The 13,975-nt window shown below is 40.4% G+C and overlaps 1 protein-coding gene across 1 annotated transcript in view; it reads left to right on the top strand.

Annotated features, from left to right (window-relative positions):
* Atp13a5 (ATPase 13A5) overlaps positions 1 to 13,975 on the top strand; it is a 129,007-nt gene that overhangs the window by 99,768 nt on the left and 15,264 nt on the right. The window contains exons 24-26 of the mRNA XM_008839020.2: positions 833 to 929; positions 4,612 to 4,684; positions 12,082 to 12,256. Of these exons, the coding sequence (XP_008837242.1) occupies positions 833 to 929; positions 4,612 to 4,684; positions 12,082 to 12,256 (345 nt within the window). The remainder of the gene's footprint in view (positions 1 to 832; positions 930 to 4,611; positions 4,685 to 12,081; positions 12,257 to 13,975) is intronic.

Genomic DNA, 13,975 nt, shown 5'->3' with positions numbered 1-13,975 from the left:
TATATGTCTATCTATCTATCTATCTATCTATCTATCTATCTATCTATCTATCTATCTATCATCTATCTATCATCTATCTCCCATAGAGTCAAATGTGTGTGTCCCCAAATGCTCTTTCATGTGGGTTCATCCTCTTAGCCTGGTCAACCTGCCAAGAGTCTCACCCTTAAACGAGACTGGCCGCCTCCCTCGCAGCAACCATTGGTTGCCAATAGTTCTTGAGGTAGGGTTGGGATTTCTTCCCCACTTCCCAACATCTGTGCTGAGATTTTGTCTATCTTGAGCTTTCATGGGACATGTGCATGTTACCATCGCTGCGAGTTCACATAAGTAACTTTCTAGTGGACTGGAAAACTGTTTCTTTGTGGTCATCCACCACCTCTGGCTCTTACCATCTTTTCGTCACCTTTTTTGCAATAATCCCTGAGCCTTTGGAGGCAGAAGTGATACAGGTGTCCAATTCAGGGGTAATCACTCTGCAGTTTCTTACTCTCTATCCCATACCTGACATTGATATCAGGCCTAGGAATATGTGGCTAGAGAGGTCACAGGCCATAGGGGAGAGCCTAATACTATTATTCTGCTAAATAAATATATATTAAAATGACCCCCTAATGATTTACTGTACACCCACAGATTAATGCATTTCTTAACTCTTACCCGAGAAGCCTCCTTATGCAGCAGGTGATTAACATGGAACCACAACTAGCTGATGTGAAATTTTCAAAGAAGAAATTAATTTAAAAAACAGAACTCCTTTTTGAAATACAAAGACAACTAGGTGATGTATAGGGTATATAATCAGGTGTTTGTGCTTGTTTATTTTAAACAGGGAAGGCCGGGCTGCTCTGGTTTCATCTTTTGGTGTATTTAAATACTTGACCATGTACGGCATCATCCAGTTTTTTGGAACATCACTTCTCTACTGGGTATGAGTCAAGATTATTTCTTCTCTGTTCTAATTGTACTTAGACCCCTGGTTTATGCTTTGGGATGTGGCTCCCATGCAGGATTGAATGTTCTATAAATATATGGCATTGCTTAGAAAGAGGAGCCTACAAACTTGGGAACCTGGTGTGCTTTGTGAAATGTGGGGCTGGAAGTCACTAGCTGTGGATCTGTTTTCTAGGGTGTTTGTTTTCTCTGGATAACCTGAGACTCTTGACCTCTGTAAGCCCCTGTTTCTTCCCTTGGTGTATAAAGAGAGCTTCAAAGAAGCCTAAATATAACTCAGCAGGAAATGGATCTGTCTCAAACTGTGGAATATTTTTGGCAAAAGACTCAAAAGAGATAAAAAGGAAGAGAAGTTGCTGGATTTTATTTAGAATGACTGGAATGCTAAAAATCTCCCATACTCAGGCCTTACTCTTAAGCCTACTCAGAATTTAACACAGACATATCATCAGCAAAAGATTAGCAATTCTTTAAAACTGAAATTTACTCTTAAAAAGGACTCATTTAAAAGTTAGTTAGCTATGTGGAAAAACTGTATAGATTGAAAATAATCTTCATTATTTCAATAATAGTGATCCAACAGGCTTAAAGAACATGGAGGGAAAAAAAAAACTATTTTATTGCTTTTGGGGATATTTAAGAAGTGAATATGGGCCAGGTGTGGTGGCACACACCTTTAGTCCCAGCACTTGGGAGGCAGAGGTAGGTGGGTCTCTGTGAGTTCAAGGCCAGCCTGGTCTACATAGTTCCAGGAAATCTGGGGCTACAGGGAGACCCTGTCTCAAAAAGACCAAAAAGAAAAAAAAAAAAAAAAGGTGAATAAGGGCCTGGTGTGGCAGCACACGCCTTTAATCTCAGCACTCAGTGGCCAGAGGCAGGTGAATTGGTGTGAGTTCAAAATCAGGGTGGCCTACATAGAGAATTCCAGACCAGTCAGGGTTACATAGTAAGACTTTGTCTCATCAAAGAAAAAAGAAAAAACAAAAAGAAGTGAATGAGGAGACCACAGAGAAGTTTATTTGCTTGCAAGGACAAGCACAGTGGGCTAAGGGCCACTGGGTGGGGAGGGATAGGGATAAGAACTAAACTGAGAACCAGGAAACATGATTCAAGGTCTATCTCCATCCAAAACACAAAGTGTATCTTGACCTTGGCCAGCTCCTGCCTCCTGGAAGTTAGACTTGCTGGTTTTTGAGGTTTCCATGGTTCTATGGAAGCTATTCTTAGAGCAAAATCTAAAACTCCTGTTGGACATTTCTTGCTCCTGTCAACCCAAAGGTACAACCCTCACCTCAAAGGGGATAAGAGCTTGTTCTGGAGCCAAATATGAGTAACCATGGCCCAGGAGCACAGATTCAAGTTACCCCAAATTCCATGTTCCAACGTGGAAACAGTTTCACGAAATTTTTATAATAACAGGACAAAGATCATAAATCAAGACACTTTCAAATATATTGGTGGAGACATCAGAGAGGTGGGTTAGAGCAAAGTGGGAAGAACTCTGCTACAGGTCGTAGATGCTGTCTGACTGCATCCTTAGACCTACTTAACTTTAAGTAGATGTTAGGGTTTGGTTAGGTTAATACATTCCCAAATGTTTTTAACTATAAGTCACAGGATGTTAGGTCAAACACAAGGCATGGCTCTTTAGGAAGCTAAAGATAGCCCAGGATAAACTGTAATTAGGCACTAGACCTCCAGTATTCCAAACTCTCTACTATCATTGAGGTTCTAATCAATTGATCAACCTTGCATAATCAGTTTGAAGATGCATGTATTTTTGGGGGGACTTTCATTCACACTGTTTCCTCATGTATGTGATTTTACCACTAGGAGGGAAAATGCTAAGAAGAAATAAATAGAGGCTAGGGAGATGGTTCAGTGGGTAAAGTGCTTGCTACTTTCAGATCCCAAGTACCCACATAAAAAGTTGAGATGTTGGCACTCCCAGTGCTAGGCAGAGACAGGAAGATCCCAGGAACTTGCTGGCTAGCCAGTCTGGCCAATTGGTAAGTTCCAGATTCATTGAGAGACTCTGTTTCAATAAAACACACACATACACATACACACACACACACACACACACACACACGCACAACACATAAATAAAAAACACAGAAAGAGTTGGGGAATGTGAGGAACACATGTGCCTACTGCCGCATTTCATAAAGTAGAAAGCAGAGCTGACATGTCGACAGGTGGAGCAGGAATCACACTTCACTGAGAAGTCATCCACTCTAGTTGTCTAGAGCTGTATGAGAGCATCCTCTTATGACCTCATCCCAGAAGCTTCTGGTGACTAAGATGACTCTTGGAAAGGCCTGTCATATTTCCATATAGGGAAATCTGTAATGTGTTCAGAATCAGATTACAGTTTAGATAGGAAGCAGATACAGAGGCCTTGTCACAAAAGGTCCAGAAGGAAAGTTCCAGAAGAGTAATGATTTGACTTTGATGCTTAACTATTTCAGCTCCAAAAATGTGAACTGAAAAGTTAAGTTCTGTGCCTACCCAAAACTTAAGAAAGCAGACTGAAGTCTGCAATGGGTTTACATAGGGAAGTGCCCTTGTTCAGTTTGTGAACATGATTGGGGTCCAAGAGCACTATGTTGTGAACTCAATCCATAGTCAAGAATGGAGACCAACGAGGGTGGAGTAAATTGAGGCACTGACTTCAACTTTTGTTTACTGTTCTCTTAGGGACTTTCACACTTTGATATCTTGTGTTGAGGATTTAGTGGTATAGGCTGAGAGTTAATGTGGCCAATAGGAGGTGGCCTCTGCACTGACTGAGCCACTGCAAATAAAGACTTCGGTTAAACACTGGGAAAAAAGTTACTGGGTTCATTTTGTCTAATTAAATGCTGATGAATGTAGGTTTGTATTATCTTTTGAACAGAAGAAAGAAATAACAGTTTCCTGCTAGTGCTTTACAAGAATATTGTACAGCCAGGCATAGTGGGGCACACCTTTAATCCCAGCACTTGGGAGGCAGAGGCAGGTGGATCTCTGTGAGTCTGAAGCCAGCCTGGTCTACATAGTGAGTTCCAGGCCAGCCCCACTACAGGGAGACCCTGTCTCAAAAAGGCCCAAGAAGAATTAAAAAAAGAATATTGTACTATACTGATACATTGTGGTGTTAGTGCCAATTTGTACTTAAATGGCAAAACTACAAAATTAACTCCATTTTGTTTTAGCTGACTTTTGCTTTACCATCTGTTTTTGCCCAGCCCTTCCTACTGCAGCCAGCCAGGTAGAACATCTTATTCAGGCAGTTTCAGGGAGTACATGTTTCTACAATACTGGGAAACTTATTAAGTAGCTGGGTGGCATGTTCAGGTAGCAGTCCCACCCAGCCTAACTGAAACTTTTTGTTACCTGAAAATCTCTTTGTTAACTTACCTGCCTCTAGTCTGGTGTAACTATGGTGATTTGATGTAACTATGGTTATTGGATTTTTCCCCTGGCATGATGTAATTATGGCTTTAAGCTTTGTAAACCCTGCCTTGCTTCTCCTCGGGGTTGCGAGTTCTTTTGGTCATTAGCCCCCTCTCTGACTGCTGGCTGTTATTAAAGGACTCCTGATTTGACCATTGCTATGTAATGTTCCTCTGTGCATCTCACTCAGCATTACATACTTTTTCTTTTTTTTTTCAGCAACTTCAACTTTTTGGGAATTACCAGTATCTCATGCAAGATGTAGCCATCACTTTGATGGTCTGCCTAACAAGTAAGTTCTTTAGCTAAGCAAAATGCATTGCTTGTATCTGTATATGAAATTTTAGAAACATACAAAGAACTTCTTAAGAAAATAGCACCCCAACTACCAAAACCTCATTGCCTATGATATTTTTGAACGTGATATTAGGAGTTATTTCAAGCTTGGAGTCTCTAGACTGGGCAGTAAAATATTCTGATAATAAACAGCTCTTTGCCTCAAGAACTTGTCAAATATTCTGAGTTTTTGTAGTTTTGTATCTTGTACATAGAAAAATGCATAAGAAAGCCAAAAAGGGAATCTTTTAAACCCATAAGTCGCTTTCTGTTATTCAGTTGTGTTTCATGTTGACATGAAATTAGTTTTCTGCTAGGTTTTCAGTGTGTGAAAGCGAACGCTTACATTTTATTCTAGTACGATTCTCTCCAAAGTAAGGTTCAGCTTACAGCAGCTGTTGCTCAGTTCCTACTTCTGAGATGACACTTATAAAGTGTTTCTGATCCAGGAACACGAGGCTTGATACTAACTCTTACGAAGTGAGAAAAGTGACTACCCCAACAGAGAACACAAAATATGGCACTGTCACCTCCATTTCTTCGTTCAACAGTGACGTGTTATGAAAAATAACAGATAAACTATCAGGCACCAAAGAATACTAACAACCTTGACAATTTCAGGTAGCATCGTAAAACACAAAAGTGTTATTGAAGTCATTTATTATATCCACACAATGACAAAATTTACCAGTATCTGAGATATAAGTAATATCAATTTTGATTATAAGAGTTGAAATGTCTATTCGGAGTTCATTAAATATTTTTCTATATGTTATTAACATTCATATGACTGAATAATTTTGAATCAGTGATATTCCCTCTATAATATTGGGTGCTTTTAAGCAATTTGCATAATTTATGTGTGAATGATATTAAAATGAAAAAGAACAGGCGATTCCACGAACTAAGCTAGCAGACCGTATTGGGTGAAGGCCATGGCTCTCTCCTAGCACTCCCAACCTCTGTGGCCTTTGGCATGCTATTTAAGAAATAAGTAATGAACTCATCATGAAAGACTCTCATTGGGCTCAGTAGGTCAGACAAAATGAAGCTTATGAAGTGCACATCACAGTACAGGGCACAGAGGGACTCAGAAGCAGCTGAACGGTCTCACTGCACTGCCATCTTGGTGATTTGAAAAGAATCAAATGTGTTCAGCTAGAATGGAGTCTTTAGCAACCCCTAAACATGGGCAACAGTTCTTACTTTGCTTCAGAATTGGTGGAGACCTTGAGCAAGTTATTCTGGGTGTTCCCCACACTTACTTGCCTATTCGTTCTGGAGGTGACTGCCATGGAGGTAGAGCTACTTTATACTCTTTGCCATGGTAACCTGCTGACTCTCATGCCAGCTGGTTACCCTGTGAAACAGCCTTTCCTCTGAGCATGGGCTCAAGAGGATATTGAAATGACTCCATGCACTGCTGTAACTACTTCTAGGAGATGAGGGTCTCACAAAAGTGATAAATCAGAAGCATACTATTCTATGAGGAGAACAGCATTTTATCCGATTATTATTCAACAACAGCATAGCTGACTCAATAAATGGGCTGAAGTCTGAGGAAATCAGTGATCATGAGGGTAGAGGTTGGAAACTGCTATTTTTGTTTGTTTTTTATCCTCTGTTTTCAAGCATTGTTTTCCTATCCCTGTAATCTTAGTCGTCCCACAGGCAGATTGTTTGCTGGTCAGTTCAGGTTATAATGATCTCATCTTTAGATATAAGAAATCCAAGGACTTTATTTTTTATATTTTATTTATTATTTTATATGTATGTGTGTATTGTCTGCATGTAGGTAAGTGCACCCGTATCATGCAATACCCACGGAGGATAGAAGAGTCTGTTGGATCCCCTGGGACTGGAGTCATGGACAGGGTTGTTAGCTGCCATGTGGGTACTGGAATTCAAACCCGGGTCTTCTGCAAGAACAGTCAGTGTTCTTAACTGCTGAGCCATCTCTCCAGTGCCAGAAATCCAGGGACTTCAAATGAATATTTCCTGTTTTTATCCAATTCATAGCTTTTCTTCTGGATTAGGCCCGCCTATGCCTTGGTGCTAGCAGTGGGCGAGGGCATGGCTCTCACTGTACTTCCCTTATGTCATCACCTACTTTTTCACCCCACTTCAGGAAATAGGTGCAACTAGAGAAAAGCTGTTCTTGTTTAACACTGAGTGCTGTAGTTCCCTCCTGGCAAATGCCTCCTAACATGGCAGGTGTCTGAGCTCAGGCAGTTTGTACAGGGCTCATTGGTAAGCTCTGCAGAGCTTCCCTGGGGATTGTTCTGGCCATCTCTCTGACATGAGTGAATGCTCTCTCCTTTCGACCCCCCCCGCCAGGAATCATTTCTTCAAATGCCATCTGCAGTCACACACCCCAAAGACTTGTGCAGCCTGCCTTATTGGGAAGCTTCTTGCTAGGCTAATTCTGGCCTGTATAAGTTCCATGGCTTCTACCTCACCTACAAAATAAAAGATGTACAGCGTCCCTTTCCTTTCTTTCCTGTTTGCTACCGTGAAGGTTGAGGAAGGCCAGAATGTTCTCTCAATATCATTTCCAGACTTTGTTGAATACTTCTTATGACTCTCTCTCATTGGGTTGTGACAATTCTGAGACAAAGGCAAGACTTTATGCTACTCCTTTCAATTCTCCTGAAAGTATCCCTTGATAATCACTGTAGTTTTCTTCTGTGGAATCAGGTAGAGAAGGGAGCATGTTTATAATGGAAGAACGAGTGTGAACCTCCTTTGCAAGATCTACAGAGACATCACTATCATCTCTCCTCATGCTAAATTGGCACTTATCATTCACTGTCCTCAAATATGCAGGCCAGCAAAACTCCACCCAACAGGAAAGCACCCTCTCACAGCAGCTTCTTTTCTTACTCCATGTTAGGCACATAGCTATGTGGCACATTAAAGGCTGGTGGCTCAGGTTTAGAGAGTTTCGGGAAGCAGGTTACGTACATGAATGGATGAGACACACTTTCAACGTAGAGTGGCTTGATAACAGCACATGCTTTGGAAGTTCAGAAAAAGGACTTTTTTTTTTCCTCTGATAATCTGGAATTAGAAAAGAGATAGCACTGGAGACAGAAGAGAAATATCAGAGGTAGCTTCAAGGAAGAAGACAGGACACCAAGACAGGAAGGATGGTAGACTTCAAAAATCTTTTGATTAGGACTGAAGAGCTGGCTCAGCTGTTAAGCATATGTACTGCTCTTGTAGAGAACCCAAGCTCTACTCCCAGAACCCATGTCAGGTGGCTCATACCTGCCTGTGACTCCCACTCCAGGTGATCTGGCATCCTCTCTTGGCCCTGTGGGTACTGCACTCACATGCACAAACTTACACACAGATACACACACATAAACATAATTTTAAAAAATAATAACTTTTTTCACCTTTTTGGTTAGATTTATTCCTAGATTTTTTGTGAATATTGTGATTGGGAGTGTTTCCATGATCTCTTTCTCAGAATGCTTGTTATTGGTATATAGAAAGTCTACTGATTTTTCTGCAAGTTGATTTTGTATTCTACCACTTTTCTGAAATGTTGATAATTTCTAGAAGTTTTCTGGTGAGATCTTGGAATCTCTTTTGTACAATACCATATGATCTGCAAAGACAGGGTCTCCCTGTAGCCCCAGCTGTCCTGGAACTCACTATGTAGATCAGGCTGGCCTTGAACTCACAGAGATCCGCCTGCCTCTGCCTCCCAAGTGTTGGGATTAAAGGCGTGCACCACCACGCTCAGCTTAAAATATATTTTTATTGAATTTTTGGGAATTTCATGCAATGTATTTTTATCATACTCAGACCTCTCCCCTATGTATACCCCTCTTACTATGCCCTGCCTGATTTCATGTCCTCTATTATTTTTTAAGCCCTATTGAGTCTAGTTTGTGTCCCCAAATGCCCTTCAGTGTGAGTTCATCCCCCGGAGCTTTCCACCTTCCCAGTGTCACACCCTCAGAGAGAACCTGCTCCTTCCCCCAACAGCTGTCAGCTGTCAATAGCTCCTCAGCTAGGCCCAGGGAATTCCTATCCATTTCCCCACCTCTTTGCTGTAAATTGTCTGGCTTGAGCTTATGTGATGTTTGTGAACGCTGTCATCATTGCTGAGAATTCATATGAGCAACTTCCCTGCTGTCTGGAAAGCACTGTCTCCTTCTGATCATTCATAACCAGAGACTTACAGTCTTTCTGCCCCCTCTCCTACAATAATCCCTGAGTCTCAGGAGGGAAAGGTTTGATATGGGTATCCCATTCAGTGCTAAGCACTGCACGATCTCTTATTCTCTGCATGTTGACCAGCATGGGTCTCTAGTGTTAGTCATCATCTGCTACAAGAACAAGATTTTCTGGTGAGAGCTGAGAGATTCATTTATCTATGGGTATAACAATAAGTCATTTGAGTTGATTTAATGCTATGTCCATTTAGCAGAATAATAGTTGGAGGTTCTACCCTATGGTCTGTGACCTATCTAGCCACATGTTCTTAGGTCTGATATCAATGCCAGATATGGCTTCCATATTGTGAAGAAGACCTTGAATCTAATCAGAAAACACTTGGTTACTCACATAACATTTGTGCCACTATTGCATAGTGGGCTTATCTTGCCAGGCCAGTTATTTTAACTCGCAACTTATGATTGCTTTTCTCTTCAAGTAGCATTCATAGCACCTTACAGCATTATGAAAGTTAGCCAGTAGAGATGAAGCTTTGAGGTCTGTGCCAGCTCGATTTGTCCTTCTTTGTTCTATGACTCAAGTATATAGTGTCTTCAGGAATAGGGTTTTACTATCATGGTCTGGTGGGTAACCAATAGCAAGGGCTATAGCCAGTATATTTTGAGGGTCTATGGGAACTCTGGTCAACAGCTTCTAAAGATAGAGTCCATTCCTGGCACTGAGCCACAGACTTCAAAGCTTTATTTGTGATCTTATGGTGCCTGGTGGGATGTTCTCTCCTCATCATAAGGTAGTTCCACTTAAACTCTTTTTATATTGTACATCTATATACTTTATGAAGCTTCTATACTGGTAGGGTTATACAGGACTTTTCCCAAAAGCCATTAGTGTTAGTTATCCCTCCCCATACCCCCTCCTCTGCTGTGTCCTCCCATTCTCCACCACATTTAACCCTTCCTTCTCCATTACTCCCCATTTATATCACTGCGTTCTATCTCCTCTCCCTCCCAGGAAGGCCATTTCAAGTAGAAGGAAGCAGCATGAACCAAAGACTGTAGATAAATTTGGACTATGATTGTTTCACTTTGACCACACTGTAGGGTTAAGTGAAAAGAAGCAGCAGGAGACACAATTTGAAGTGTAATTAGGCCAGATCAGAGAGTCAAGTCATAACTTCAAAGCTGAGCAGTGAATGTCTATCTGCTGCCTTTAAAAGTCAATGATCATTGGATACAGTTTCTATAAAAGTGCTCTCATCAAGGCTCCTTATATTTCCACGTCCCCAGGAAAATGGGAATATCATCACAATTTATTTATTTACTAACCTATACATATCATACTTTGTTCCTGTAAGATTTTAAGACAAAAGGTACAGCAAATAAGGTAAGATGTGGCATATTAAACAGAAAATCAAAGAAAAAATAATATGATGTCAGGAAGGAAACCAGTTGAGAGCATGCACATCTTGAAGTTCAGTCTACCCTAGTCTGTGTGGAAATCTGTGCTAGTAACACGTCTGTCCTCTTCAACAAGATCCATCAAACTACACTGAGGAAATACAGGGGGAGGTAGTTAAATTATCTGTCTCAAGGATGGAATCACTCTCCAGCATGCCTCTCCTCTTCCATCTCAGGCAGGTATGTGGCTTGAAGCGCCAACTTTGGAGCTGGTCTTTGGGGTGTTGCCAGCTCCATTCCTGAGTAACATTGTTAACACCAGTTCTCTTCAAACCATCCATCAGTCAGCTTGACACATATTGTCAGGGTCCACTATGAAAAGGAAAATATTCACAAAACCCAGCAAATGTCTTGGGAGCTGGGGGCAAAGCTCCACCACATTCTGTATTACATAGTCACTGTGTCTTCCACTGGACTCAGAACTTAGGTGACAGATAAAATACCTTTCACATTTCTCCATTCCTCATGGCTTCTAGCACTCTGCTGGGGAGACATAGATTGAATGTCAGTAGCAAAGCCTTAGGTAGTCATAGAGATTTAGATTAAATGAGTTAGAAGGGCCTTTGAGGACCATTTATATATTATAGTGTTCTCATATTTTACATGAAAAAGTGACAAATCAGAGTGTTTACATCATTATCCCAGACCACATATTGAATAGAGATCCACTTTATGGTTTTATTATTCCAAACTACACTGATTCGCTGCTGCCCTGCCTAACTATATATGCATAAGCCTAAGCCTAGGTGTGTGTACTCTCCTTTTTTTCATTGTATGTGAAAACAGCAGCAGCAGCAACAAAGACCAGAAATAAGTTGAGAAAGGGTGGGAAGGAAGATAAGATAAGGATGGAAACACAACTCATATAAATCTTGGGTGTGATGTTGAACTGCTGGCCTCATACTTCTTTCCTACTCCGTCATGAAATCAGAGCACATCTCATGCTCACCAGTTTGTTAGAACATGCAGCATCTAAGCAGGATGTAGTCGTCTTCACAGAAACACGTGCTTTTGAATTTGCCGTTCCCAAACACTTTAAATGCCAAAAAATTCCTGGGGTCAAATATGCAATTTCTTTTAACAGTGTTATCTAGAAATAATGTTTCCATGGGCCCCTTCACCTCCATTGAACCAAAAGGAATGTGCAGTAGCAAGCTCTCCCCCAGTTTCCATGGATATTCAGAAAGAAACAGCACACCGGGAACATCTACTGCATTGCCTGGCGCATCGAAGTACATGGAGAATATTGGTGAATAACAGAGCAGGTGCTTTCTTTTAATTAGCATATGAAAATTAGTCCAGGTAGATGCCTGCATACTCTCCCATCCCAACACTCCATTTTCCCATCATTATTGAGAGATATTGGTACTGTCCATCCCATGGGAAAGCCATCTTCTGTTTTTACACATCAACTCTGATGAGTCACTAGAAAAAGTATGACTATCATGTGATCCAGTAAATATATTAATTATAGGATTTTTTCAGCCTATTATATGTTACTTCTGGAAATGGAACAAAAGCATTGGTGAAGGCCAAAGGTGGCGGATACGGACATACAGCTACATAATTGGCTTTGTGTAACTTTAAACCTTCAATTCATGTTTTCTCAAGCTGAATCTTAATATGAGACTCAAGATAATGTGTATCTCAATCTTTTGTTCTCAAAGACGAATTTGTGACAAAAAAAAATACTTGTCTTTTTTAGTGAGTTTGAATCATGCCTACCCAAAGCTCGCTCCATATCGACCAGCAGGACAACTTCTTTCTCCACAGTTGCTGCTCTCTGTATTTCTGAATTCCTGTTTCACCTGCATTGTACAGGTGTGTGCATTTCTCTTCGTGAAGCAGCAACCCTGGTACTGTGAGGTCTATCAATACAGGTGAGTTCATTGTCTTAGTTTTCCTTTCTGAAAGTGATAAAAAAAGAGCAGAATAACACGGTCCAACTCGGCATCAGCACATAACCCAGTTTTTCATTAACACAAATAGTATCTTCATACTGCACATCCTATATGATAAAGCAGAACACATTTAATGGAGATAGTGCTGTGTGAGCCATGCAGGGGTTGTTGATGTGTTGCTCTAACAGCTGGTTGACTGTGTGAATGTGTCCATTTCTTGGTGGCTTGGATTTCATATAGACCAGGGCTTGGTAAACAGTTCCTGTACAGAGTAGGAGAATACCACTTGTGTGGTCTCTCTTATAACTAGTGCATAATGCTATCATAGTACACAGGGGCCATAGGAAATATGTAAATACATTGAAGCTTTATTTTTTCTGAGGAAATATTATTTCTAACCCAAAATAAGAGACAGGAAAAGAGCTAATATTTTTGACCTAAGACATGTGCACTCTACTGAGATATGATGGTATCAGAACCCAGAAAAAGGAAACATAGACTTAAACCATCAATAATGTCTGAGCTCTTTATTTAAACTTCAAATCCAACAGTTCAATTATGACTTGGAATACAGAATTCCACTTAGCTTCAAAACCAGATTTTCCCCTAAATTTGAGTAACTCCATACAGAGAAGTAAGATTCTGATTGAAGCTAGGAGAAAGCAGGTGTGGCCACAAAGCCTTGACCAAGAAGTTGGGATAACCCTGCTCCTATCACTAAGTAGTTCCACCATGCTATCTCTCACCTTCCTTATATGCAGTGTGAATGCAGGTACTAGGTACTCTGGTGTTGAACTCTGAAATCCAGGCCCTCCAGCCTACCAGTCCATTTATCACAAGAATTTGACTACTGGCTTTTTGAAAACATCATTTAGTGAACAAATATTTACTATATATGATGCTTATATCTAGATATTTTAGAGCCCTGGATAAGAAGAATTAAATCTAGCTGGGCATAATGATACAGCCTATAATCTCAGCACTTAGGAGGCTAAAGCAGGAGGATCATGAGTTGGAGTCTAACCAAGGCTACATAGCAAGACCTTATCTCATAAAAGAAAAATTAAGGGACTGGAGAGATGTCTGAGTGGTTAAAAGCACTGATTACTCTTGCAGAAGAACCAGATTTGAATCCCAGCACCCATGTGGTGGCTAACAACCACCTGTAACATCAGTTCCAGGGGATCCAACATCCTCTTCTGACCTCCACGGACATTGAATGTCATGAGTGCACACATGCATGCAGGCAATACATTCATACACATAAAATAAAATACAATAAAATAGGAGCTGGAGAGATGCTGTTAAGAGTACTGGCTGTTCTTGCAGAAGACCTAGGTTTGAGGATCTAATGCCCTCTTCTGTTCTCTGCAGGCACTACACTGTAAATGTGCACTTACACATATGCAGGCATAGTGCCCATTCATGTAAAATAAATAAATCAATAATAAAAATAATAAAATAATAAAAAGAAAAAAGAAAAGAAATTAAGTCTTACATTTGAATTCACATTTAAAATTAAATCTTATCTATAAGCAGTGGAAAATAAGTTTTTAAAAAATTATTTATTAAGAATTTCATGTATGCATATAAGGTGTTTTGATCAAATCCATGTCCACTCCTTCCCCTCAAACTCACTTTTTTTCTGATAACTTCATGTACTCTTTCTTCTTCTTTGATTTATTTTTCTTGTGAATT

This window comes from Nannospalax galili, unplaced genomic scaffold (assembly GCF_000622305.1).
Source record: "Nannospalax galili isolate Female #2095 unplaced genomic scaffold, S.galili_v1.0 scaffold599, whole genome shotgun sequence".
NCBI classification, from domain to species: domain Eukaryota; kingdom Metazoa; phylum Chordata; class Mammalia; order Rodentia; family Spalacidae; genus Nannospalax; species Nannospalax galili.
Note: the sequence above shows the minus strand (reverse complement) of the source record. Positions and strands in the feature narration are given on the sequence as shown.